General features: G+C 46.2%; 2 protein-coding genes across 6 annotated transcripts in view; one reads left to right on the forward strand and one right to left on the reverse strand.

The window, feature by feature from the left end:
• Positions 1-27,232, reverse strand: part of PCGF6 (polycomb group ring finger 6) — a 1,082,924-nt gene that overhangs the window by 300,730 nt on the left and 754,962 nt on the right. The window lies entirely within an intron of this gene.
• Positions 1-27,232, forward strand: part of SUFU (SUFU negative regulator of hedgehog signaling) — a 127,477-nt gene that overhangs the window by 4,279 nt on the left and 95,966 nt on the right. For all 5 annotated transcript variants that reach the window (XM_084995329.1, XM_021072750.2, XM_084995328.1 and 2 more), the window contains exon 2: positions 943-1,077. In XM_084995329.1, coding sequence (XP_084851455.1) covers positions 943-1,077 — 135 coding nt within the window. The remainder of the gene's footprint in view (positions 1-942; positions 1,078-27,232) is intronic.

Consider the following 27,232-nt stretch of genomic DNA (forward strand, 5'->3'; position numbering starts at 1 on the left):
TTCCATTTAGTCTGTTGCTCAAGTCTACCAAGTTTCCCCATCCATTCCAAAGAAAAGCAGGATTTTTTTTTTTTTTTTAGAAGAGCACTAATTACTAAAGGGAAAACTTATTGAATTAAATCCTCAGAGTGAGATAATGACTAACTCTCTTCCTCATCTGCCTCTCTGTTGGAATTATGGGGGAAATCTAATGTGGTCCTCAGAGGCCCCAAATCATTTAATGTTCCAGCTCTACCTTTGAGGCAGCGGTCTCCCAGGATCATCTTCCGGATGCAAGAGCTCCCAGAGCTCAGCCTGGTTCCTGCAGTTCTCTGTGTAGAGCTGCGCTAGCCTAAGTTTGGCCTTTGTCACTTGCATGATAAAAGACCAGCTTTGGTCTGGGGACTGGAGGCCGGGGTCTGGAGGCATTGGGTCTATTTAGAACAAACTGTAATTAACATAGGGCACAATATAGTCTTTCAGGAATTAGCTCTCTAAGAGGCAGGAGTGAAGCTGAGCCTCTGCTTCTAGGAACAATGCCCATGGGGGATGCTCAGGATGGTCTTTCAACAGAGGCCAGTTGATTGACTGATGCACCTCTTGCCTTGAAGCATGACGTCTTTACAGGCATCATAGAAGAGAAAAAAATTCCTGCTAATCTCATTTGGGACTGGTAATTTCAAACAGGAGGAAGCCAAAGGGGCAAGCACTCAGTCTGCTTTATTTCTTCAAGAGGTTCTACCTGTTGGCTGTGGGAGAAGGGAGCTTCTTGTTCTTGCGGAATTGGGCTGCCTCCAGCTGCCCATCCTTTGGTCTCATCGTAGAGAGGTGTGGCCTCTCGAGTTATCTTTAACCCCAGGTTCCTCCAGAATGGGGCCTTGAGGTATGTAAGGCAGAGCCCCTTAGCTTCACATCGTCTGCTTTAAGGCTCACACTGACACCTCTGTGTTTTGTCTTTTGCAGGTTGGGTGGTCCAGACCCCTTGGACTATGTTAGCATGTACAGGAACATGGGGAGCCCTTCTGCCAACATCCCCGAGCACTGGCACTACATCAGCTTCGGCCTGAGTGATCTCTATGGCGACAACAGAGTCCATGAGTGAGTGTGTACCACTTGCCCACCTTCCACCTGGCTATTCTTTAGCCTTGGCCCTTATTTCTGAGGTTTTTCTGATCATATTATCATCTTTTGAGATTGGCATTTCTCACATGGAACCTCTGGATTTCTGCTCTCTGTCTGTATCTCCTTGTGCCAAGGTGGTCCAGGTTAGCACCTGAGCTCTGCTCTTGTGGTGCAGGAAAGTGTCAATGATGAGCAAGGGTTCCAAAACCATTAGGTTTTTTCCCAAACTTGTTCTGGTGTTTGAGCTTAGAGGACAGGCAGCATAGCCATGTCCCAGACTTGGGTTGATTCCTCTATGTCTACTTCCTTTTCGCCCTCTAGCTTATTATGCAAAAGTTTCAACAAGAAGCAAAGTTGAAAGAATTTTGCAGTGAACACTCCTATACCACTATCTAGATTCTACCATTCATATTTTATCCTACCTGCTTTATCATGAATATATCCATCTCTTTCCCTCTGTCCATCCTACCCACTTCCTTTTAACCTGCAGTTATCTGTGCTCAGGTTAGCTGCAGTACATTCCCCCCCCCCCTTTTTGGCCTCCCCATGGCATATGGAATTCCTGGGTCAGGGATCAGATTCGAGTTGTGACCTAAGCTGCAGAGGCAGGAATGCTGAATCCTTCACCCGCTGTGCAAGGCTGGGGGTTGAACCTGCGTCCCAGTGCTCCCAAGATGCCACCAATCCCGTTGCACCACAGTGGGAACTCCTGCAGGACATTTTTAATCCTAGCCTTTCTTCCATTTGCTGCCCTGTAACACTTGTAAATCCTGTCGCCCTCCTCTACTTCCCTCTATAATCATTGGATTTAAACAAATTTTATTAAGTTAAACATTGTCAACTAAAACAATAGCAGCAACAGTAATAATAAAAGCTCTCAATTGTTAAGCACTGATTATGAGCCAGGTACTCTTCTAATCACTTTATAAGTATATATATTAACTAATTTTATTTTCACCACAACCCTAAAATACTGATAGATACTAATATTTGCCTCATTTTATAGTTGTGGAAACTGAGACACAAAGAGGTTCTATAATTTGTTTAAGGTCACACAGAGTGGAAGTGGTGGAGCCAGGATTCTAGCACAGGCAGTCTGGCTCCAGAGTCCATATTCTTTTATTTATTTATTTATTTTTGGCCGAGCCTGTGACATGTGGAAGTTCCCAGGCGGAGTCCGAACCCATGCCACAGCAGTAACCTAAGCTGCTACATTGATAATGTTGGCTCTTAACCTGCTATGCCACAAGGGAACTCCCAGAGTTCATATTTTTAATGACTGTGCACTATTGCCTCTTAAAAGATTGTACCATGTCCTCTAATAATTTTAAATTAATTTATAATTAAAAAATCGGGAGTCCCATCATGGCTCAGTGGTAATGAATCCCATTAGTATCCATGAGGATGCAGGTTCAATCCCTGGCCTCCCTCAGTGGGTTAAGGATCTGTCATCGCCACGAGCTGTGGTGTAGATCGCAGTGGCGGCTCGGATCTGGCATTGCTGTGGCTCTGGCACAGGCCGGCAGCTACAGTTCTGATTTGACCCCTAGCCTGGGAACTTCCATATGCTGTGGGTGCAGCCCTAAAAAAAAAAACAAAAACAAAAAACAAAAAAAAAAACAAGCAAAAAAAATTTTTTCTCCATCTATATTGTATTGAAGGAAGGGTTCTTCAATTTAAATGTAGTTTTCTGGAGTTCCCGTTGTGGCTCAGTGGAAACAAATCCGACTGGGAACCATGAGGTTGTGGGTTCGATCCCTGGCCTCACTCAGTGGGTTAAGGATCCGGTGTTGCTGTGAGCTGTGGTGTAGGTCGCAGATGCGGCTAGGATCCTGCATTGCTGGGAACCTCCATATGCCACAGGTGCGGCCCTAAAAAGCAAAAAAAATCAAAAACAAAAAAGAAGCGGCGGGGCCGTGCTACAGCTCTGCCATGAAAAAAAAATTAAAAATATAAAAAATAAATGTAGTTATCCCTCTCCTTCATTAGCATGGTCAATCAAGAGCTGATTTTTATTTCTGTTATATTCTTTTCTGTCTTTTGCTTTGCGTACTATCTCTTTTACCCTTTTACACCATCTTTTTGGTATCTTGGTTGTGGCTGCTTAGCCTGTGTAGATTGAAAGAGTGGCAGGACTCTTCCTCCTCTCCCTCAGCATAAGACTCTGATTCTGGAGATGATGAAGCTACGATGAGGAAGAAGGTGATAGTAATCTTTTTTTTTTTTTTTTTTTTTTTTTTTTTCCTGCTTTATTTTAGTTCTTACCGTCTTTGTGTCAAATGCTTTACAATCTTCTCTGGTTCTTTGTTATTTCAGGTTTATATATAAGGAAACTGAGGTGGGGTGGTGGGGGGGAACCCCAGGGTTAAATGAATTGTCTAAAGTCACATATATAAGCTGTAAAAGAACTAGGGTCAAACTGAGCAGTCCAAAGTCTGAGCTTTTAACTTAACTGCTGGGCTATACCACCTCTCTGATCACAGACCCAACTCAGCTTCCTCTTTCGTTAAGCTTGGAGGCCCAGGCCCCATCTCCTTACTGATCACGTGTTGGCAGCAATGGCTGGGCCTGCCTTTCTAGCCTTCCAAATGTATCTATTGCAATGTCAGCAGAAGATGTTGGGAACAGGGAATTAATCTTGCCCGAATTAAGACCCTGCCTTACATTATTAATAATGGAGATAGAATAGCAAACAGATGTGGGGAGCAGCGAGAGTATGCTGGACTTTATATTTTTAATAAGAACCTGAGGAGGACATTTAGTGCAGCTAGCCTGTACCTTTTTGTTGACAGATTTATTCCAGTTAAAAGAATAATGTTTTCTGTGTGGCCTAAAGATTCTTACAGTCTACCTAGTTATGAGGTATGGGTCCAAGGCCCAGACGAAATGAAAAACATCATTAAGTCCCATATTTCAGGAGGGGCAACCTCTAAACTTGCAAAAGGGCTTTCTTTGTTCAGCAGTGCCTGCCCTCCCCCATATGTGTGTGTCATTTCTGTGATAAAACACTCTGATATTCAGATGTCACACATGATAATAATGAGACCTCCATTGGGGCTTTTGCCTCCCCTTGAACCTAGTGCTTTCTGGTATTACACCCTGACACTGGAAGGACATGGGAAGAATGTTCTTGGATATTTACCCAGTTCTGGTCTATGTTGCAGAAGTCAAAAGTACCTTTGTAATTGGCCTTTTGCTGGTGTGACTGGTCTCTTCTCGATCCTGGTAAGTTTCTTGAAGAAAAAAATTTGCTTTTCCAAACATTTCATGTGGCCAGCCCTCTTTAAAACTGATTCATGGATTCTCATGTAATTTAGTGCTTAAAATAGAAAGGTGCGTGTTCTACCCTCCAGTTCAAGTGCTAAGAGGTGTCGAATTGGAGTTATGGCAAATGAATCTCTGGCAACATTCTTCTTCTACTGTCTTTTGACTTCTCATTCAGCGATAAAAAAGGACAGAAGCCTTTTTGGGTTTGGTTCATTTATTCAGTATTTATCAAGCATTTATTTGTACTAGACACCAAAACCATAATAAATGTCTTGGGGATGAGATGCCAAGACAGATTCCTGTTTCAAGGAGCCCATGTTGTAGAGGGAGGATAGATGCAGAGATAGTTACAGTACTGAGTGAATAAATGCTACAGTCCACGATGTACAATGTAATCTGTGAGCACAGCGGAGCCAGTGGCTTGTAGTCAGCCTGCTGGGTTGGAAGAAGCTCCATGGAGGATGTGAAGTTTCGGAGGGACCTTGTAGGAAGGGGCTGGGGTAAGAGCTGCAGCCTGACACTCTGGGGCAGAAACATTCGCTTTTGCAACTGAGAGGTGCTTCAAAATCTTCCAGCCCAGTATTTCCAATATTTCTAGTACTGTCTTCATAATTTTTTGTCACCTATGGTATATTACCTACTTTATGTTCTCTTTAAATTAACCTCTCTTTTAAAATAGATATAAATACAATTTTTGGGGACACACCCGCAACATGCAGAAGTTCTTGGACCAGGGATCGAGCTCAGGCCACAGCAGTGACAATGCCAAATTCTTAACTCTTAGGCCACCAGGGAACTCCATAAATATATTTTTAAAAATTATATCATGACCATGTATGGAAACTAGTATCACTTGCTGTAATTTAAAGGTAATAATGGAAGTAAACACAATGATGATGAGCAGTCTTATTAAATATTAGCTTAATACTATGCCCTGTCACCTGTCACTGAATATTCTAAGCCTGAAGTCAGCTTTCTCTTTGTTCAAGAGATTAGTAAGTATGAGCAAGGTATTCAGAAGACATGCTGACACCAAATAGAACCTGATCCTGGGTATGATTAGAAAAATTGAAAGAGGAGTTCCTGTCGTGGCTCATCGATTAGCAAACCCAACTAGCATCCATGAGGACTTGGTTTCCATCCCTGGCCTCGCTCAGTGGGTTAAGGATCCGGCGTTGCCGTTGGCTGTGGTGTAGATCACAGATTCGGCTTGGATCCCAAGGTGCTGTGGCTGTGGCGTAGGCCGGCGGCTATAGCTCTGATTGGACTCCTAGCCTGGGAACCTCCATATGCCGTGGATGCGGGCCTAAAAGATAAAAAAAAACAAAAAAAAAAATTTGAAAAAAATTTGAAAAATAACTGAGAAGAGAACTTTCTTTTTAAAAGTATGAATCAGTATTTCTTGTCACAAACAAATGGGAAACACTGACCTAGTCCTTCTCCCTTAATTGTGCAGTTTGAGAAAGTACGCAGCCTGCCAAAGGCTGTATAGCAGCTTAATGAGAGCAGCAGGGTCTCCTTACATCTAAAATGTTCTATGCTAGACTAACAACTGGGTCCTACTGTATAGCACAGGGAACCATATTCAGTATCCTGTAATAAGCCATAATTGGAAAGAATGTGAAAAAGAAAAAAAAATATATGCATAACGGAATCACTTGTTGTACACCAGAAACTAACACAATATCGTAAGTCAACTCCACTTTTTAAAAGAAGTGTAAAATAAATCAATTTTTAAAATGTTCTATACTTTTTCTCCTGATTGGGGAGAAAAGAAGGTATGGGGAATTGTTTGTGCTTAAGGTAATAATATAAGCAAACTTTTTTTTTTAAGTTTTTACTATATTCCATGTTAGTGCTGAGTTCTTTATATAAAATTATCATTTTATATTATCCTCATAGTAATTCTATGACATAGGAATTCTTATTACCTCTCGCTTATAGATATGGAAATTTAGGCTTAGAGAACTTATTGCACGGGTGGTAAATTGGCAGTCAGTTCTAGCGACCCTAAAGCCTGTATTTGTAGCTGCTGTGCTATATTGCCTTTCCAGTTTAAACAGTCAACAGCCTTTATTAAACACCTATTGTATACCCCATCCCATTGAAGATTCTTTATCCTCACAGCTTGTTGAGGACAAAAGCCCAGGGGTGTCCTGCGTTTCTTCTTGCTCCTGGCAGGCTTGTTTTGGTGGGCAGGAGGGGAGCCCCACCCTGGTGGCCCTGCGAGGAGTGAAGAGCAAACTGATTGGATGAGTCCTGGGTTGGCCAGTTCCATCCAAATTCTTTCCCTGTTCACATTCACTGAAGGAAACAGGACAAGAGCACACTTGTTTGGATTAAAAGGTTCCTAAGAGGCTGTTTCTAAAGTTGGAGAGGTGGAACAAGTTCCAGTTCAGGGCAGCCACAGGGGAGATCAGCATGCTTTTCTAGGATCCCCAAGGGCACCCCCAGCTGACTTCAGTGGCAGGGACTGTCCTGTGCTCCCCCCACCCCCCCTGTCCGGGGGGTTTGGAGGTGTGAGACAGCTGAGCTTCAGCTGCCAAGTGCTTGTAGCTCTGGCCCTTCCCTTTGTGGCCAGGCAGCTGTAGGCTGGAATGCTGGGATTTGCGGGGCTATGGACGAGGTGGCTTCAGCACCGCTCTCCGTGAGGATTTCTGGCTGCACTCAAACTACAGGGGGCCTAACCAGGGCACAGGAGATTGGCTAGTTGCAGAGCGGGTTTGTGATCTCAGGCAGACTTCCCTGATGGGATTCCACTGGGCAGGTCATCTGCTGTATGCACCGGGCTGGTTCCAAAGACAGCCTTTGTGTGGTGTTGGCCTGCAGGCTGGCAGCTCCCCAGGGTAGAGCCCACACGTCGCCTCTACCTCCATGGTCGATCTGGGCTCTGCCCCACAAACGCTGGTTTCTCGGCTGGTATGTCAGTGGAGTGTGTAGTTGTTCTTGCCCCCTTGGGGGCTGGAACTGCTGCTGACTGGCTCCCTGAGGCTGCCTCTACTGGGTTGGTGGAGAACCTCCTTTTCCCTTTGGGTTTCTCCCATCTGGGCTCTGCACCTAATGTGTTATTTATTAAAACACTGGATACAGATTAACTTTTCCACTTGTTGTTTTGTGTGGCCTTGGTCCCCTGCAGTTGGGAAATGCTAATATTCCCTCCTCAAAGCGTGGTTGGCAGGAACTTTTTAGCATGCCATCTCATCCCCTGGGGTTTCCAGTGGAGATCCTGCCTTTGCCATAGCACACCTGTCCTGGGAGTGTGGTCCCTCCTCCAGCTGGCTTTTGCATCCTTCCCAAAGCTCTCAGGAGGCTGACCACTGGAATGCCTCTTTAAGCCACCCACAGATGGCAGGTCCCGGTCCTCCCCCTGGCTGGGCACAGCAGGCTGAGGAAGTGCTTCGTAGGCTTACTGGGAGGCAGGCCTCCCCGAAGCTCTGGTCCCTCCCTCTGTCTTTCATCTCAGAGGTGTTTAGTTTCAGGATGACTGTGAAATGGTGGCGCTCTCAGCTAAGGGCTGGGGATCTGGGCTATTTAGAAAGAGTCGGGCCCCCTTGGCCTTGGCCTGGGGTGGGAGTAAGGGCCAGCAGTGGGGCTAGAGCCCTCCTTGAGGCTGAAACTGCCGCTCTGGGCAGGATTTCAGGCCCCAGATCTCTGCGTTTTGAAATGTTGAGAATTCCTTTTCTTTTGTAACCACAGGAAGACCTGAGGCATTATGGGACTCCCAGCAGATCTGTGGGAACGCGGCATCATGCTTTGTGAAGCGTTCATTTTCAGCACAGATTATTATTATTATTATTATTATTATTATTATTATTATTATTATCTCTTCCTTCATGGGCTGGAGATTCTAAGTTCTCCAATTCAAGGAGTCCTTCTGCAGTAAGGGGGCAGTTGGGAAAAGATGCCTTGAGCTGGCTCGGTGAAACTGACTTTGAAAAGTCCCAGGGGCTTGATTATTCAGGAGTGACTGCCAGGCTGGCGTGGCACCGAGCTGGTCAGCACTGGGAGATTTCCTCCTCTTCCTGCAGAGAGAGGCAGAAATTCGGAAGTCTTTATGGGTCTGACAGGATCCAATCTCTCAGTCCCAGGATGCTCCCCAGCTAGCCCCCCTTTAGACTCCTGTCTTCCACACCATGGCTTTCCCCATGCACGCTGGTCCTTGCACCTGCCATGTTCTGGGCCTGAGTTTGCCAGCATCTCCCTTGCCCAGCATTCTGACTCAGAGTCCTGACTCAGGACTTTGGCTTTTGCTCCTAAATTTGTTCCTCTGTCCTGTCTCTGAGGTCTCCCATTCAACTACGATTCCTGTATCAGTAGCTCTGTTCTGACGTCTGGTCCCAAGATGTGTGTGGAGAGGTCTTGTCGTCTCTGACCTGAGCCCCATGGGCATGGTCTCATCATCCCTGCACAGGCCTTTGCAGCTCTCTGACCTTGCTGCCAAGCTCTCCGACAGCACTCCACCCACCAGCAGAGCTCCATTGAGTCCCAGTACAGGCAGAACATTGGAGAAGATGATGTGTTCCAGAGGGGGTGGAGGACAATGAGAAGTCACACCTAGCTCCTGTCCTTGAAAAACCCAAGATCTGGAGCTCCCAATGTGGCTCAACGGGTTAAGAACCTGACTAGTATCCATGAGGGTGCAGGTTCAATCCCTGGCCTCGCTCAGCTTGCATTGCCATAAGCTGTGGTGTAGGTCACAGATGCAGCTCAGGCCCTGTGTTGCTGTGGCTGTGGTGTAGGCCGGCAGCTGTGGCTCTGACATGACCCCTAGCCTGGGAACTTCCATATGCTGCAGATTCAGCTCTGAAAAAGAAAAAAAAGTAGTATAAGTTTTTTAAAAAAGAAAGGAGTTCCCATCGTGGCTCAGCAGTTAATGAATCTGACTAGCATCCATGAAGACACAGGTTCAATCCTTGGCCTTGCTTGGTGGGTTAAGGATCTGGCGTTGCCGTGAGCTGTGGTGCAGGTCACAGTGGCGGCTCGGATCTGGCGTTGCTGTGGCTCTGGCGTAGGCCAGCGGCTACAGCTCCAATTTGACCCCTAGCCTGGGAACCTCCATATGCCACAGGTGTAACCCTAAAAAAAAAGCAAAATAAATACATAAATGAAATAAAACAAGGAAAAAGAACAACCCAAGATCTGCTTGGTGAGAGATGGCAGTCCCTGGGAAAGAAGATGATAATGAGGATGAGGGCTGGGAGCAGCTTTTGGCTTTGCCTGACTTCTGTGCCTTTGCTGCTGTCTCCCCTCACCCTGTGGTCTTCAGAGCTTCAAGAGACTTAGAAAATGTAATAATAATAATTGCAAGCTACCTGTAGCTCTTACTGTGTGCAAGGCACTCTTCTAGGTGTTCTATATAAACCCACTTAATCCTCACAACAGCTCTATTAATCTTCTTTTACAAGGAATCACTGAGGCAGAGATGTTGAGGAACTCACCCACTGAGCCAGGGAATGCTGGAGCCGGGCTGTCAACCCAGGCAGTCAGGCCCCAGCAGTCTGCACTCCTCCCTTCCTGTACCTGTGCAGGGGGCGTGGTGAGAGGCCCCCTCTTCACACCTCTGTTTCTATCAGGGTTCTCAGTTCAAAGATATCTTGAATTATTGGAGTGTGACTAGTTTATCCGGAAGTGCTTTGTAGGGGGAAACCTTGAGCTGGATGTTGAAGCACCTTTGTAGAAAAGAAAGAGCCCTGCTGGGGAATGGTAAGATGGTGAAACTGGAGGGTAGGTACCAGGATCCTATGTCAAATTCAAGTCAGGGCTTCTACAGCCTTACTACAGTCATTTTTACTAAGTTGCCAGGAAAGTCTGTAACTCTGAAGAGCACAGAGGAGATGCTTCTGGCTTGGATGTCAAGTTGACGAGGTCATGCTCCCTGTGTGGTCAGGGATGTGCCCAGCATCCCAACCACGCAGAGCATATCTTACCCAGAATGTATGGACTGTGGGTTCATTCTCTCGGGGAGGAGGTATAGAAATGAAAGCTGGGAGTACCCACACCATCTAGCTGAGGGGTCTGCAGCACCAGTGGGGGAAGGATTTTTGCTCTGATGCAAAGATGTCACCCTGCAGAAGATATATTTCTCCTCTGTCCTTATATCAGTGCAGATCGTCATATCATCTTTTAAAACGTCTTCATTCCTGTAATGGTTTTTTAAAATTAATAGACCTTATATTTTAGAGCAGTTTAGGTTTATAGAAAATTGAACAGCTAGTACAAAGTTCTCTGCTTATAGTTTGCATTGTCAATTCCCTTACATTAGTATAATATATTTGTTATAATTGATGGGCCAGTACTGATACATTATTATTAGCTAATGCCCATAGTTTACATTAGGATTCACTTTTTCTATGCTATAGTTCTGTAGGTTTTGACAAATGTCTCATATCCACCATTAGAATATCATACAAAATGGGAGTTCCCATCGTGACTCAGTGAAAATGAATCTGTCTAGCATCCATGAGGACGTAGTTTTGATCCCTGGCCTCGTTCATTGGGTTAAGGATCCGGCATTGCCATGAGCTGTGGTGTAGGTTGCAGCCGCGGCTCGGATCTGGTGTTGCTGTGGCAGTGGCGTAGGCCAGCAGCTGCAGCTCCGATTCAGCCCTTAGCCTGGAAACCTCCATAATGCTGCGGGTGTGGCCCTAAAAAGACCCCCCAAAAAAAAAAAAATTATGCAGAATGGTTTCACTGCTCTAAAAATGCCCTGATTTTGCTTTGACTTTTTTTTTTTTTTTTTTGTCTTTTTGCTATCTCTTTGGGCCGCATATGGAGGTTCCCAGGCTAGGGGTCAAATCAGAGCTGTAGCCACCCGCCTACGCCAGAGCCACAGCAACGCGGGATCCGAGCCGCGTCTGCAACCTACACCACAGCTCACGGCAACGCCGGATCGTTAACCCACTGAGCAAGGGCAGGGACCGAACCCGCAACCTCATGGTTCCCAGTCGGACTCGTTAACCACTGCGCCACGACGGGAACTCCCTGCTTTGACTTTTTATTCCTTCTTCCCTCCTCCCAAATCCCTGACAGCCACTGACTGTTTTACTGTCTCTTTAGTTTTGCCTTTTCTGAAGTGTCGTATTGTTGGAATCATGTAGTATATAGTCTTTTCAGATTGACTTCTTCCACTAAGCAATATGCATTTAAGATTCCTCCATGTCTTTCTGTGACTTGACAACTCATTTCCTTTTATCAGCGAACCGTGTTCCATTGTGTGTATGTACCATGGTTCATCCCTTCTCTTATCGAAGGACATCTTGATTGCTTTCAGTTCTTGGCGATTTTGAATAAAGCTGCCATAAACTTTCATTTGTGGGTTTTCTGCAGACATAATTTTTCAGTTCATTTGGGTAAAATTGTTGGATCATATGGTAAGATTGCATTTCACTTTGTAAGAAACTGCCTGTCTTCCAAAGTGGCTGTACCATGTTGGATTCCTATCAGCAGTGAGTAAGAATTTCTCTTATACTGTGTCCTTACCGGCATTTGGTATTGTCAGTTTTTTGGATTTTAGCCATTCTCATAGGGCTGGGAGTGGCATCTTATTATATTAATTTGCAGTTCCCTGATGACCTATGATGTAGAGCATTTTTTCATGTGATTATCTGCCATCTGTATCTCTTCTCTGGTGAAGTGAATTTGTTTTGTTCCTCACCTCCTCCTACTTCCCACACCACCTCTGACCACAAAACCTTTTTTCTCACATCCTGGGTTCAGACAGTGTTTTCTGGCATATTTTCCATTTGGTCGCTTCTCAGGCCATACCTGAATCCCTCCATCTCTGTGGATTTTTCACTGGGGCTGGCCTGTGTGTCCCACACTTTCTTTTCCCTAGTGATGGTGTCTTCTGGAAAGTCTGTAGCTGGTACTTGGTAGGGTGGTAACCATCAACCTCAATCCCAAGGTTCAAGATTGACTTGCCCTCCTGTACAGACTCGACAAAGACTAATGTGCAGGACTTCTCATTGTGGTGCAGCAGAAACGAGCCCGACTAACATCCATAAGGGTGTGGGTTCAATCCCTGGCCTCACTCAGTGGGTCAAGGATCTGGTGTTGCTGTGAGCTGTGGTGTAGGTCGCAGATGTGGCCTGGATCCTGTGTTGCTGTGGCTGTGGTGTAGGCTGGCAGCTGTAGCTCAGATTCAGCCCCCAGCCTGGGAACCTCCTTATGCTGTGGATGTGACCTTTAAAAAAAAAAGGAAAAGAAAAAGACTGATGTGCAAACTTGTCCACAGCAGACCCTGGCAAACTTAACCTTGCCCAAGATGAGAAATGAGTACACCAGGCTCCTTGAGGCCAGACCTCAATCTTTCTGTCTTAGTTGTACCAGCATCAAGAAGACAAAGTCCAAAACTTTCCTGACCTGTACTTTTCCTGGTGCCATCCATTATTGCTGTTGCTTTTTAGTTATAAATTTGCTTTTTTCCCCCCATTTATAAAGACAGTTGAACCATTTTACCAAAAAATGTTGGAAATTAGAGAAGGAAGGGGAAAAAAAATCATTTGTAACCCTATCACTTTTTTTTTTTTTTTTTTTTTGTCTTTTTGCCTTTTCTAGGGCTGCTCCCGTGGCATATAGAGGTTCCCAGGCTAGGGGTCTAATCGGATCTGTAGCCACCGGCCTACACTAGAGCCACAGCAACTCAGGATCCAGCTCAGGATCCAAGCAACCTACACCACAGCTCACGGCAATGCCAGATCCTATAACCCACTGAGCAAGGCCAGGGATCAAACTCGCAACCTTATGTTTCCTAGTCGGATTCGTTAACCACGATGGGAACTCCCCTATCACCTTTTGTTTGTGATCCATTCTCTGTCCTCATGATGGTTTCTGCAAACAGTTCATCGTGAGCGATGCTGTGCCCTGTGTATGCAGGGTCTGCCTTGTGTGAGTCCCTCAGTTTGGGACTGACACCTTCCAAGGCCTCCCTAGTACCCAGCTAATGCTGTTTTCTAAATTCAGCTGGCCCACAGCTACTAGGATTTTCAAATTCTGAAAAATAGCACTCTTGCCTGGAAAGGTGGCTCCTACCCATTGTCATGTTGCATTAACTACATCCATTTCTTTTGCTGCCTGACTTCTCACAGAAGTGAAGGGCAGTTGAGGTTGTATGTGTACCAACCATGCTGAGTGCCCATCTCGCAGTTAATGCCTTGCTCCTTTTAGTATAAATGGCCATGCGTGGTGGTGGTGGTGGTGGTCCTGAGAGTGTGTGTTGTTCCTCTTGTTCGCCCCTTAGAAAGTTGATCAGTTATAAGATCACTATCACTGTAGACAGTGATCACTCTCACCTGGAAATGAACGCTACCAGCCTCCTTTCTCTCCCGTTCTTGAGTATGTGGATCCAGAACACTGAGACTGGGCTTACAGAATGCCCCAGGCTCCTGGTACCCAGGGTATACAGAAGCACATATGCCAAGAGATTAAAAAATTCCCTTTCAAACCCTCCTGCACTGTTGGTGGGAATGTAAGCTGGTACAGCCACTATGGAGAACAGTATGGAGATACCTTGGAAATCTATCCATAGAGCTACCGTATGACCCAGACAAAACTTTTGGGCATTTATCCAGACAAAACTTTCCTTAAAAAAAAGACACATGCACCCACATGTTCATTGCAGCACTATTCACAATAGCCAAGACATGGAAACAACCCAAATGTCCATCAACAGACGATCAGATTAGGAAGATGTGGTATATATACACAATGGAATACTACTCAGCCATAAAAAAGAACAACATAATGCCATTTGCAGTGACATGGATGGAACTAGAGACTCTCATACTAAGTGAAGTAAGTCAGAAAGAGAAAGACAAATACCATATGATATCACTTATAACTGGAATCTAATATATAGCACAAATGAACATTTGCATAGAAAAGAAAATCATGGACTTGGAGAACAGACTTGTGGTTGCCAAGGGAGAGGGGGAGGGAGTGGGAGGGATTGGGAGCTTGGGATTATCAGATGCAAACTGTTGCGCTTGGAATGGGTTTACAATGAGATCCTGCTGTGTAGCATTGAGAACTATGTCTAGATACTTACATCGCAACAGAACAATGGGAGAAAAAGGAATGTATACATGTATGTGTAACTTGGTCCCCATGCTGTACAGCGGAAAAAAAAAAAAAAAAAAAAATTCCCTTTCAGGTAATTGCCTGAAATAGATAGGCTACCATTTAGGACTTGTGAGGCTTTCTGTCACATAAAAATCAAATAATATATACTGTTTTCAGAGGATCTGATCAATGCATCTAGGAGAAGGGGGGGCCCGGCTGTCCTCTCCTGGCACCAGGTCTACCACCAGGTATGAGTAAGCACAGTTGATTCCCATCCAGTGTTAATCACTGGCCCCTTCTTCGTTTGGAGGGTCAGCCATGCATTTACTACAGAGATAGTCATTTGAGGGATAGTTCTGGGCATGAGGTAAGCAGTAATGAAAAGCACACTTCTGGTCTTGTCTTGTCTTCATGGAGCCTCCAGTCTTTTGGGAAAACAATGTGGGGAGCAGGGCCTGATACAGCCGCAGAGCCTTGGGTATCACACGGAACCTCCCTGCCTCCTTTACTGCAGTTTGTCTCTTGAGGCCTAGTGGGGGGCTCTTTGCAGGCCGGAGTCCTGAGGCTCAGAAATGAGGCTGGGCCTGTTTGCCAGTGAGAATGTGGGTTCATAGCAGCTGCTCAGAGGGGTGTGGTTCCCTGGACTCCAGGCCCTTCACTGGCCGGTTAGTAGAAGTAGTGGCCTTCAAAGATCCTCTCTTTACCTTCCCACTCCCTCCCTTGCTATTCAGGCGTCTTCAGTCCCAGGTCTAGAACCAGCTTTGCCACACTAAGGCCAGTCAAGGAGATGTTTTTGTTTTTCCAGTGCTGACCTCCATGTGATGCCTGGAGGCGCTTGGAGGCTTGCCTCTGACCACTGGTTTCCCTTACTCTGATCTCAGACCTTTTAGCATGAGGTCAAGAGCTCGGTAGCCATGCCTGTGGGGAGGGGTTACTACCAGAGGACAGGGCCTGGCCCAGGCTCCCGGTCCCAGAGGGTCAAGCTGGCTGGCTGTGCTTTCTGCTCATGATGGATTTGACTCCTAAATGCTTCTGAAAAGCTTGGCTAGTTAGAGGAAAAAGCGTAGTGAAATCCGACAGACAATGCTGTGGTTTGCCCTACCCCTTCTCCTTCCCCTTCCAGCGTTTTCAATATATCCAGTTGCAGACATGCTGGATTCCCGCCCTCCTGGAGCCAGTCTGGCAATTTTTCATTCCTGTAGCCTGGGGTTTAGCCCAGAGAAAAGGCCCAGAAGGAAGGCAGTAGCTGAGCGGAGAGCTTTTGGAGTTGGAGCTTAGCAGGAACATTGCTGGTATGGGTCACTTAGTTCTCTACCAGCTCTGTGGCTGGGGGCAGTGTCTATACCATGTCCCTTCTCTGTCCAGAACCATCCAGAGCTTCCTGTCTCACTTTAGTAATAGCCAAAGACCATTGCCTCTGAGATTCTTCAGTCTACCTCATCCCTGTTGCTCTCCTCCCTATTCTGTTCTACCCACTCTAGAACCCTTGCTGTTCCTCCAAAGTGCCAGGCACTCTCCTGCCTCAGGGCCTTTGCACCTGCTCTCCCCATTCCTGAAAGCTCTGTCCTTAGATAGCTTCATGCCTAACCCACTTACCTCCTTCGGTCTTTCCTCAAATATCACCTTTCAGTGAGACCTTACCCTGCCCCCCTTATTTAGAGTGGGAACCCTGAACCCCCTCCACAAAGCACCATCCCCCTTTCCTGCTTAATTTTTCTTTAAAGCATTTATCACCATTTAGCTAAAATAAGCTGTAACTTTTTTACTAAATTGGCTTGTTTATTGTCTTTCTCCCCCCCTTCCCACTAGAATGTAAGCTCCCGGAGGATAAAGATGTATATCTGTTTTATGCATCGATATTTCCTCTGTGCATCAATAAATATTTATTGAGGCGTTCCCCTCGTTGCTCAGTGGTTAACGAATCTGACTAGGAACTATGAGGTTGCCAGTTTGATCCCTGCCCTTGCTCAGTGGGTTAAGGATCCGGCATTGCCATGAGCTGTGGTTAGATTGCAGATGATGCTCAGATCACAAGTTGCTGTGGCTGTGGTGTAGGCCTGTGGCTACAGCTCCAATTAAACCCCTAGCCTGGGAACCTCCATATGCTGCAGGTGCAGCCCTAGGAAAGACAAAAAAGAAAAAGAAAGAAAAATATTTACTGAATAAAAAACCAAAACAAAACAAAAAATCCTCGCTTTGGAGTTTCTCTGGCTGTTGAGAAAGCGTTCTCATGGCAGAGGCCAAGAATTCTTCTGGCCCAACATCAAGTCTGAGCATTTAGCTCACTCAGGAAGATTTCTTCAGTTTGGACCCATGTATTCCTAAGAGGCTTGATACTCCATGGGCATTTTCATGGGAGTCAGAGCCTTTCTCTGGGAGCAGGTGTGTGACTTGGGTTAAAAATGCCTGACTTTGCTTTATTGTGGTAGGGGAGAACCCCCAGCACCTGGCACAGTGGTTGGTATAAGATACGCCCGTAATTGATTTCCTTAAGTGTTTAGTGCATGTTATCTTTTAAATGCTGGGGATACCATGGGAGCAAGACAAGCAAGATTTATGCTATCATGGATTTTACATTTTAATAGAAAAGCATGTAAGAATAAATACAGGTGGTTTTTACAAAAATTTTTTTATGGCTCCACCCATGGCTTATGGAAGTTCCCAGGCCAGGGATTGAATCTGTGCCATGGCTGCAACCTAAGCCACAGATGTGTCAATGCCAGATCCTATAACCCATTGTGCTGGGCTGGGGATTGAACCCACACCTCCACAGCAACCCAAGCCACTGCAGTAGGATTCTCAACCCACTGTGCCACAGTGGGAACTCCAGAATAAATACAATTTTATTTTAATTTAATTTTACTTTTTTAGGGCTACACCCACAGCATATGGAGATTTTTGGGCTAGGGGTCAAATCGGAGCTACAGCTGCCAGCCTACGACACAGCCACAGCAACACCAGATCTGAACCACATCTGCGACCTACACCACAGCTCACAGCAACACTGGATCCTTAACCCACTGAGTGAGGCCAGGGATCGAACCCACAACCTCATGGTTCCTAGTCAGATTCGTTTCCCCTGCACCACTAAGGGAACTCCTAAATATAGTTTTAGATCGTGCAGGTGCGGTGTTGAAAATAAAGCAAGGATAATGTGCTAGGGACACCCAGTTAGAAATGGGGGTTGAGGTGGGTGGAGAGACTGCATTTAGCAGGTAATCAGTGATGGCTTTCTTAAAAGAAAGAAAGCTCTTTCTTAAGAGCTCAGTGACAAAGTAGCAGCCAGGGCTATCTCCTTGTGCAACTCGGGGCACAGTTCCTATTATTCTTTGCAGTCAGTTCTACCTGGAGTTGTATAGCGTTCTGCTCACTCAACCTGTGAAGGTCGTAGGCAGTGAAAATTGCTAGATCCGAGCCCCCGAGGTGGGAAGGACAGGGAACAAATGTGTTCATGGAACACAAAGAAGGCCAGTGTGCGTGGGACAGAGGAGGACAGTGGAGTGAGATGAGGTTGGAGAGGTGGAAGGTGATGTAAAGAATGAAACATTCAACAAATTATCTGTTACCTGTTGACTGTGAGGGGAAGCAAAGGGATAATGTGAGTGGGGCAAGAGTGGGATTTTAGGAAACCTTGCCAGCAGTGTGGGAACTCCGCACTGATGTGAAGGCGAGAGAACAGAGCTGAATGATGGTTTTATTTCCCTAAAAAGGAAACAGCAGCAAAAGTGGCTCAAAGGAAATGCCATTAAGATATTTGAGACTGACTTTGGGAGTGACCAAGAGGGAAGCTCATTGCTTTTAATACTGTCTTATCTTGCTTGTCGTTGACTGTCTCAGCCTGATGATCTCTCTGGATGGCAGTGGGAATATTATTACCATTTAGCGTTTGCTCAGCTGTGACACGATGTGCCCATGTACAGAACACACGATGAGTACAATCCTTGCTCTTGGGGAACCGATATGCTGAAAAGACTTGTTTCTTCTCATTACCCTCTTTCAGGTGTCTCAATCTGGGGGCAGCTGGCTTCCCAGAGTCCTGGAGGCTAGTGGGTGGACAAAAGGCCCTTGGACAGGATGCCCTGGCTCTTGGGTCTACGAGAAGCCCCCAGGCTGTACACCTGTGTGCTGAAGGCACCTTGCTTCCGGATCAGACTGTGATCTTGATGCCCTTGGCCTAGCCTGTTTTTTGGTGGTTCCCCCTCCCCATCTTTTTGCCTTTTCTAGGACCGCTCCTGCAGCATGTGGAGGTTCCCAGGCTAGGGGTCTAATCGAAGCTACAGCTGCCGGCCCGCACTACAGCCACAGCAACTTCAGATCCGAGCCACATCTGCGACCTACACCACAGCCCATGGCAATGCCGGATCCCCAACCCACTGAGCAAGGCCAGGGATCGAACCTGCAACCCCATGATTCCTAGTCGGATTCATTAACCACTGAGCCACGACGGGAACTCCGTTTGTTGGGTTTTTTTTGTTTGTTTGTTTTGTTTGTTTTTTAAGTTTAAAAAAGAACTTCGTATAGATGTTGCTTTAGCTCAAAGCCAAATATGGGGGCTGTTGTAATGATGCCAAGAAACCTAAGCACCAGGCTCTTCCTTGGCCCAGAATTCCTGTAGAGCACTGACAGGCTTGGAATCACTCTGGGGAAGACCTTTGGTTTCTTTAGTGGTGGCTGGGTCGAGGGAAGAAGGCATAGGCAGTCTCCACTAGCGGAGGGTGAACTGTCAGCTTTCACCATCCTGCAGAGAACGTCCGCTGCTCTTGGCTTGGTGCTTTTCTTAGATTCAGTTCTTAGTCTGGGAAGCTCTTTGCCCACTGAAAGCCCACGATAGAGTTAAGCCACCCTAAGTGTGGGGAGCCAGGTAGTTTGTTTAGCTGGCTCCTCAGCTAAATCAGTCCTGGGAGCTACTGTTTTTAAACTTGAGGAATGTGTGGGAACCTAGTTCTTGGCTCCCAGCAAGGGATCTCAGGAAACCTCTAGTTGAATAAGGCAAACGCATTCCACGCGTCTGGTTGGATGGCATGTAGTAGAAAGAGCATCTCCTACTCAGAGTTAAAGCTCAAAGGCGGCCGCCCTGCGCTGTAGCTGCCTCAGGATCCCAGCTCTGTGTGAGGATGCAGTCTTGACTAATACGGTTTCCTTCCTCCTTCCTTTCTCCCTTCCTCCCTCCCTTCAAACTGTGCAAAGTTAATATAATATAGCTGGAAATTAAAAATAACTATGGTCAGAATATTACCATATTAATGTGTTTGAAGAGAAGTTTGCATTTTTTTTTTACCTAGTACGGTACTTGTGTAGTCACAAAACACCATTTAAAACAGCTTCTGAGGTATCAATAATTGTAAATTGTTCAGAATAAAAACATGATCTTTGCAAATGTTTATTTTGTAATTGCATTCTGAATTTGGTTGTAATGGCTGTCGCTCAACGCATGGAAGCAGTCAGGAAGAATCTTGGGCCTGGTTTGAGGGATCCAAGGTTAGGAACTTGGGCACAGCTGGAAGATCCAGGCAGCTCTTGAAACACGGGCTGATTAAGCCGCAGAGTCTAGAAGGCAGGACCGCCAGCTAGAATGCTGAGCAGGGACTGCTTCTGCTGAGCACTGAGCAAGGGAAGGATAAACACTCGCTTCTGCGTATGGGTTCTTGTCGGTGCTGGACACTGTCATCCATAAAGGCCTCCCACCTGCCCTGTGAAGCAAGTATTCCAGATGAGGAAGCCCCAGAGTGCATGGGAATTACCCTGCCCTTGAGTCAGCTAGACAGTGGTGGAGCTGGGCTTTGTGTCAGCTCAGGTGACCTCCGCTGCTGTGTTCTTGCCTTTGTCACTGGACTCTTCTCTAGCATCTCATTAGGACCCAAGGGTGGTAAAATTTTATGTAATTGTTGCCCTAAGGCCACCCTGGGACCTGCACAGTGTTCAAGGAGCCCAAGACTGAGAATCTCTGATGTCTCACTTTCCAGCTTCCCTGACTGCTGGCAGGCTCACCACTTGGCCTAAGCCTTTCAGCTTATAAGCATTTGCCTCCTTACCTCTTAGAATGTCCGGTATTCTAGATCCTGTAAAACTTTGCCTCTTTTCTCAGATTTAGTCTAGTTAGTAAATATTTTAGTCTTAGTATATGCATGTCACCAATAATCAGTCAACCAATATCTATTGAGCACCTCCTAGGTACCCAACATGGTTCGGTGTTTAGTGATTGTCACTTTGGGGGACTGTAAAGAATTTTAAGAATGGCAGGAGCCTGCAGTATACTCTGAGAAATCCCTGCTTAAAATGTAATGGATGGGGGAGTTCCTGCGGTGGCTCAGTGGTAACGAACCCAGCTAGTGTCCATGAGGACGCAGGTTCAATCCCTGGCCTCACTGAGTGGGTTAAGGATCTGGCATAGGTTGCAGACATGACTTGGAACCCACGTTGCTGTGGCTGTGGTGTAGGCCAGCAGCTGTAGCTCTGATTCAACTCCTCGTCTGGGAACTTCCACATGCTGAGGGTGCCGCCCTAAAAGGAAAAAAAAAAAAAAATGTAATGGAGACCACGTGGAGAAGAGCTTTGACAAGAGGGCTGAAGAGGATGAGACTGGACTTGAAGGGCCTTCCAGACTCAGGGGTCAGCAGCAGTCATGGCATGGGGTGGGGATATGTTTGGGGAATGGGGAGTTGGGGTCACAGCACAGGATTGGTAATGTGTGGGTTTAGTAGGCCCTAAGAGTGGAGTGGAAAGGCACGTCAGTATCAGAAACGCTATCTGGCATCCGGGGCCTGCCTCATTTCCCTCATCTTCCAGTTTGGGGATGAAGTTAAGCATAGATGATACCACAATACAGCCTTGATCACACACACACACACACACACACACACACCTGGATCCTAGTAATAATACCTCATTTCCTAGGTGCTCATGAACCACCTTTTAAAATCTCTTATTCTGGGACTCCTAAACCCAAGGAAATAATCCAGATATTCTTTGGACTATTGGGGGCCGGGGTGGAGAAAAATCCACATGCATAAATATTCTTGCCAAAGCATAGAGTACAGCTTTGGAAGCACCCTCACCCAACAAGAAAGAAATGATCACATAAGGGCCATATGTAATTTCTTATTTTTGTAATAAATACCCACACTTGTGAGCCAAGAAAATAGTAACTGCTTAATTGTGTAAATTGGTGGCTCAGTAAATTAAAAAATAGTCAGTGTCAGAAGCTCTACACTGGGGCACTGGTTTGGACCCATCACTCCTGAGGCCTGACCTTCATAGTCCTGGCTGGCTTTGCCCAACAGGTTCCCCATTGGGCTGATGCCTGTTCCCTTGTTCAGCAAGCCTTCGCTGTGCCAGTCACTGCGCTGGGTGCTGATGGTGCAAAAAGGGGCAAATCCAATCCTAATGGGGGAGCTAGGAAAGCAGTTACAATACAGCAAGGAGGGTCCTGTGATAGAGGTTTGTACAGGAGTAAGGAAGAGTGGTAGGGGCCCTGTATTGGTCAAGGAACCATCAAGAAAGAGCTTGCACCTTCAAAGTGGGATAACTGGGGGAGGGTTTGTTGATAAAGGAAGGGCATCATAGAGGGTTGTGCACTAATGCAGGGCTAGTGGTTGGCTTGGCTGCTATTCTCCTAGTGCTGAAGGGACCAGAGGAAGGAGTGAGATTTGAGAACCTAGAAGGAAAGAGTTGTGTAGAGTGTCCCTCTTCATAATGACCTTCAGCAGTGACCTTCAATTGAGAGGCCTGGCCAGCCTTAGGCAACCTCCTGCCCTGCCCTCTCTCTGCCCCCTCCCTCTGATTTCCTGTTAGGGCTTCCATTGGCTGAACCCAGCTGGAAGCCAGAGGGCTCAGGAACCCCACATAGGTCAGCCTTACAGGGCAGAAAGCAAGGTGTTGATTTTCTATGGCTGCATAACAAATTACCGCAAATTTAGTAGCTCAAAATGGCACGCATACTCTCACATCGCCTTTGGGTCAAGAGACCATGTGTAGCTTATCGCAGTGTTCTGCTTAAGGTCTCATAAGGCTGCAGTCACAGTGTCAGCTGGACTGCATTCTCATCCCAGGCTCCACTGGGGAAGTATTTAGTACTTCCAAGCACCCTCAGGTTGTTGGCAGAATTTCTTGTAGGAGCCATGGAAGCTTCTTTGGAGCCAGCAATGGAAATTGCAGCTGCTAGCAAGACATGGTCTTATATAATGTCACACAGTCGTGGGAGTGATATTCTGCCACCCAGCCATGTTCTGTTGGTTAAAAGCAAGTCCCAGGTCCTGCCGTCATTCAGGGAGAGGGGATTTCACAAAGGCATGAACACAGGAGGCAGAAATTTGGGGGCCACCTCAGGATTTGTCGGTCTCAGTGGAGACGGACCTGGAAGAGCAAACAAAATATTCAGCACAGGCACTTGGCTCAGAGAGGGTTCACCCACCTGAACCTTTCTAAAGATGAGCAAGGGCAAAGAAAAAGGGAACAGCCTATGCAGAATCTCAGAGGCAAGAAGATCATTAGTGTGTCCCGAGATCTGCTAGTCATTCATTGAGGGTGAAGCAGAGGAGGTTAGGGGGACCCAGTTTGTTGAGAAGTCTGGATTTCATCCTGAAGTAGGGGTGGGCTTTGGAGGATTTTCAGTGGGGGAAAGATACATCATATCCCATTTTGAGAACATCAGAGTGAAAAACTGAATAGGGCAGGAGGCAGGAGGTCAGTGAGTAGGAGCAGCGTTGGCCATTCCAGTGAAGGATGAAGGTCAACGCCAAGGAATCTAGCCAACATTTTATAACTACCGGTGAAATATTATCTTTAAAAATTGTAAATCACTGGAGTTCACGCTGTAGTGCAGTGGTTTAAGGATCTGGCACTGTCTCTGTGGCAGTGCACGTTCGATCCCAAGCCTGGTACAGTGAGTTAAGGTTCTGGCATTGCTGCAGCTGCTGTGTAGGTCACAGCTGTGGCTCGGATTTGGTCCCTGGCCCGGGAACTTCCATATGCTACAGGTGTGGCCAAAAAAATTTGTAAATCAGTATGTTACACACCTGAAACTTATATAATATTGTATGTCAGCTATACCTTGGGGGAAAAAAAGGTTGACCCATGGTGTGACAGTGAGGCTGGAGAGAAGAGGACAGATTTGAGACCTGCTGAGAAGGGGGGAGCAAGAGTCGACAGACCTTGGTGACTGCCTGCCTGGCTGCGCAGGAGGACAGGGAGGGCTAGAGGGTGACTCCTGGGATTCTGGCTTGGTGGCTATACTAGTTTCCTATTGCTACCATAACAAATTTACCACATTTATTGTCTTAGAGTTCTGGAAGTCAGATGTCTGAGATGGGTCTCACTGGGCTAAAATCAAGGTCTCAGCCAGGCTATGTTCCATCCCAGGGGCTCTAAGGGAGAATCTGTTTCCTTTTCCAGCTTTTAGAGGCCACATGCCTTCCTGAGTGTATGCTCCTTCCTCCAGTTTCAAAACTAGCAACATAGACCAGGTCCTCACATCACATCTCTCTGACCTACTCTTCCTCCCTTCTCTTCCACTTTTAAGGACTTATGTGGTTAGTTTGAGCTCTCCCAGATAATCCAGCATCTCAAGATCCTTAGATGCACCTGCAAAGTCTCTTTTGCCGTGTAAGGCAACATACACAGGTTCCAGGGATTAGCATGTGTACACCTTTGGGAGCCATTATACAGGCTACCATAGTAAAACTCATCTTCAGTTAGAGGAAGATGGAGAAGGATCAGGTTTGGGAGATACTGAGTTCAGGTTTATATATACTGAACTCAGGGTACAGTCTGCGTTTGATCCTTTGCTTGGAAATAAGATTTGGGAATACTCAGCAGAGGCCTGGTGCCTGAAACTATTTTATGAGGATACCTGGGGAGACTGTGTGGTAAGGAGATGGTGGGGACTGAGCCCTGGATAAAGCAGGGCCCTGGCTTTTGTCCTTCTTTCTTCACCTAGAAAGTCCCCTAGAGGACATGTGGAGGACATTCGCGGTTTTCCCTAATCAAATGGTTTCCAGGGGTGCCTTCTGTTTGCCAGGCTGTTCTTTATTCTCTGCATGGCTGGAAGGGATAGAGTAGTGGCCAATCCCAGGGGATCATGGGGCTTAGGCCAGCACTGAGGGCCTTGAGGCAGACTGACCTCAAGAAACTTCGTGGGAATAGTCAAGGCAGCTGGCGCTCCAAGCATGTGCTTGGATGCATGGACCTTGGACTTGCTTGGTGTGGTCCTGGAAGGAACTTGTGCAGAAGAGGCGGGCAGCCTTCTGTGCAAAGCCCCAGAGCTACTGGAGGTCTTCATTTCAGTTCTTTCTGTCACCTCTGGGTCTAGCTGGGAATATGTGTGTGCACTTGGAGGGAGGCAACCCAAGGAAAAGTTCTGTCTCTTCCCCTGGGACGGGATCTAGAGGCTCCATTCTTCTGGGAGAGAATATCCAACTCAGGAAGACCGGGAATTAAGCCTAATCCCAAGAAGAAGGGCTGATTGGGAGGCAAGACCAACCCCAGGTAAAGGAGGGAAAGGGTTGGTCTACCCAGTTCTCTAGTCGTCCCAGAATCGGGGGGGAGGGAAGGAGGGACAGCAGGAGCTTTTGTAGGGAATGAAGTGACGTCACTCTTGGTTCTGAAATTGGACTGGGCTGGCCTCCTGTGCCATGTGTTTCCAATGGCAGATTGTCCCCTCTTCCTTTCCTTCAGACACCAGCATTGAGACTGAGCCACAGTCCCTAGACCTGACTTCAGAGGTACCACCCTTCGCAAGGTCAGTGGCTGGTCCAGCATTCCCTGCTCCGGATACCAATGGAAATATTCAGGTTACCCCCAGAAAAAGAAGGCACTGACCACAGGCCTCTCATACCAACAGTGTCTAATGTGAACACTTAGCCAACAGGCTATGAGAAGCCTAGCAGGCTAGACTGGCAGTTACAATAGTGAACAAGACACAGTCTTGCCCTTGTGGGGTTTATAGTCTAGACTGGAAAGTATAAATGGTAAAAAAAAACTTAGAAAACGCAAAGAAATTTGAAGAAGAAAAATTGTACTGTAATAGCTACTATGATGCTTTTATTGCATTTTCTTTCTTCCTTTTTCCTGCCATACCTGCAACATATGAAAGTTCCTGGGCCAGGGATGGAATCCTAGCCTCACCTATGACCCATACCACAGCTGTGGGAATGCCAGATCCTTAACTTACCTCTCTGGGCTGGGGTTCAAATCTGCACTGCCACAGAGACAGTGCTGGATTCTTAACCCACTGCATACAGCAGGAACTCCTTCTTGTTTTCTCATATATTTTTATTTTTATTTTATTTTTTTGTCTTTTTGCCTTTCCTAGTGCCATTCCCACGGCATGTGGAGGTTCCCAGGCTAGGGGTCTAATCGGAGCTGTAGCTGCTGGCCTACGCCAGAGCCACAGCAACTCAGGGTCCGAGCCGTGTCTGCAACGTACACCACAGCTCACGGCAATGCTGGATCCTTAACCCTCTGAGCAAGGCCAGGGATCGAACCCGCAACCTCATGGTTCCTAGTTGGATTCCTTAGCCACTGAGCCACGACAGGAACTCCCTCTCATATATCTTTACATTGTGTGTGTATACACACAAATATTTTGAATCACATATAGTAAGTTTTGTTTCATGCTTTTCCAAAACCATTTGCATCTAGTAAAATATACATAAAATGGAATTTATCATTTTAACCATTTTCATTTTATTTTATTTTGAGTTTGACAGATTTATTGGTATTTTAATAAAGACATTCATCTCAGTCGTTTCTCCTATCTTGACCTTGGGTTAACATTTCATTTGAGTCAAGAAACGAAAAGGCAGGAGAGGGATGTTATTTGAACATAAACATTAAAATGAAGGAGTTCCCGTCGTGGCGCAGCAGAAATGAATCCAAATAGGAACCATGAGGTTGCGGGTTTGATCCCCGGCCTCACTCAGTGGGTTAAGGATCCAGCGTTGCCATGAGCTGTGGTGTAGGTTGCAGACATGGCTCGGATCCTGTGTTGCTGTGGCTCTGGTGTAGGCCAGCGGCTACAGCTCTGATTTGACCCCTAGCCTGGGAACCTCCATATGCTGTGGGTGTGGCCCTCAAAAGACAAAAAGACCAAAAAAAACCAAACAAACCCCAAAACCTTAAAATGAACAAAATGGCAAGTTTGCCTGTGTTAAAGCAAGTTAAATTCATTTATCTTGATAGAGTTAAATCATGTAAGTAAGGACTAATATTTCTAGGGAATTCCCATCGTGGCTCAGTGGTTAATGAACCCAAATAGCATCCATGAGGATACCGGTTTGATCCCTGGCCTCACTTGATGGGTTAAGGATCTGGTGTTGCTATGGCTGTGGCACAGGCCAGCGGCTACAGCTCCGATTCAACTCCTAGCCTGGGAACCTCCATGTGCCGTGGGTGTGGCCCTAAAAAGACAAAAGACAAAAAATAAATAAATAAATAAATAAAACTAATAGTTCTATATACATTTCCATTGTTTTACTTGGGGCTTACTCTAAACTCAAATGCAAGTGAACAAAGTATTAGGAATATATACAGGCTGCTTCTCTGGAGCTATTACTTATTGAAAGAGCTCAGTGAGCAATTACCACCAATCAAGTAGTCTGAATCTGCCTCCAAATTTAACACTGTAGGAGTTTCCAAGAATATCATTATACTCTGTATTTCTTTTATGTGTGCCTGTGCTTTTAAAGATACATTTAACTGTCACTTGAAAAAATAATTCATATACAATACAAAAATACAAAATTACGAAATAAACGCAAATCCTACAATACACATAACAAAGTATATGCGGGCAAAGATCCCATAAAAT

Source organism: Sus scrofa, chromosome 14 (genome assembly GCF_054392235.1).
Source record: "Sus scrofa isolate SSC_HxYL_T2T_F1_AM1 chromosome 14, Sscrofa_HxYL_maternal_Yorkshire_Landrace_v2.0, whole genome shotgun sequence".
Lineage (NCBI taxonomy): Eukaryota > Metazoa > Chordata > Mammalia > Artiodactyla > Suidae > Sus > Sus scrofa.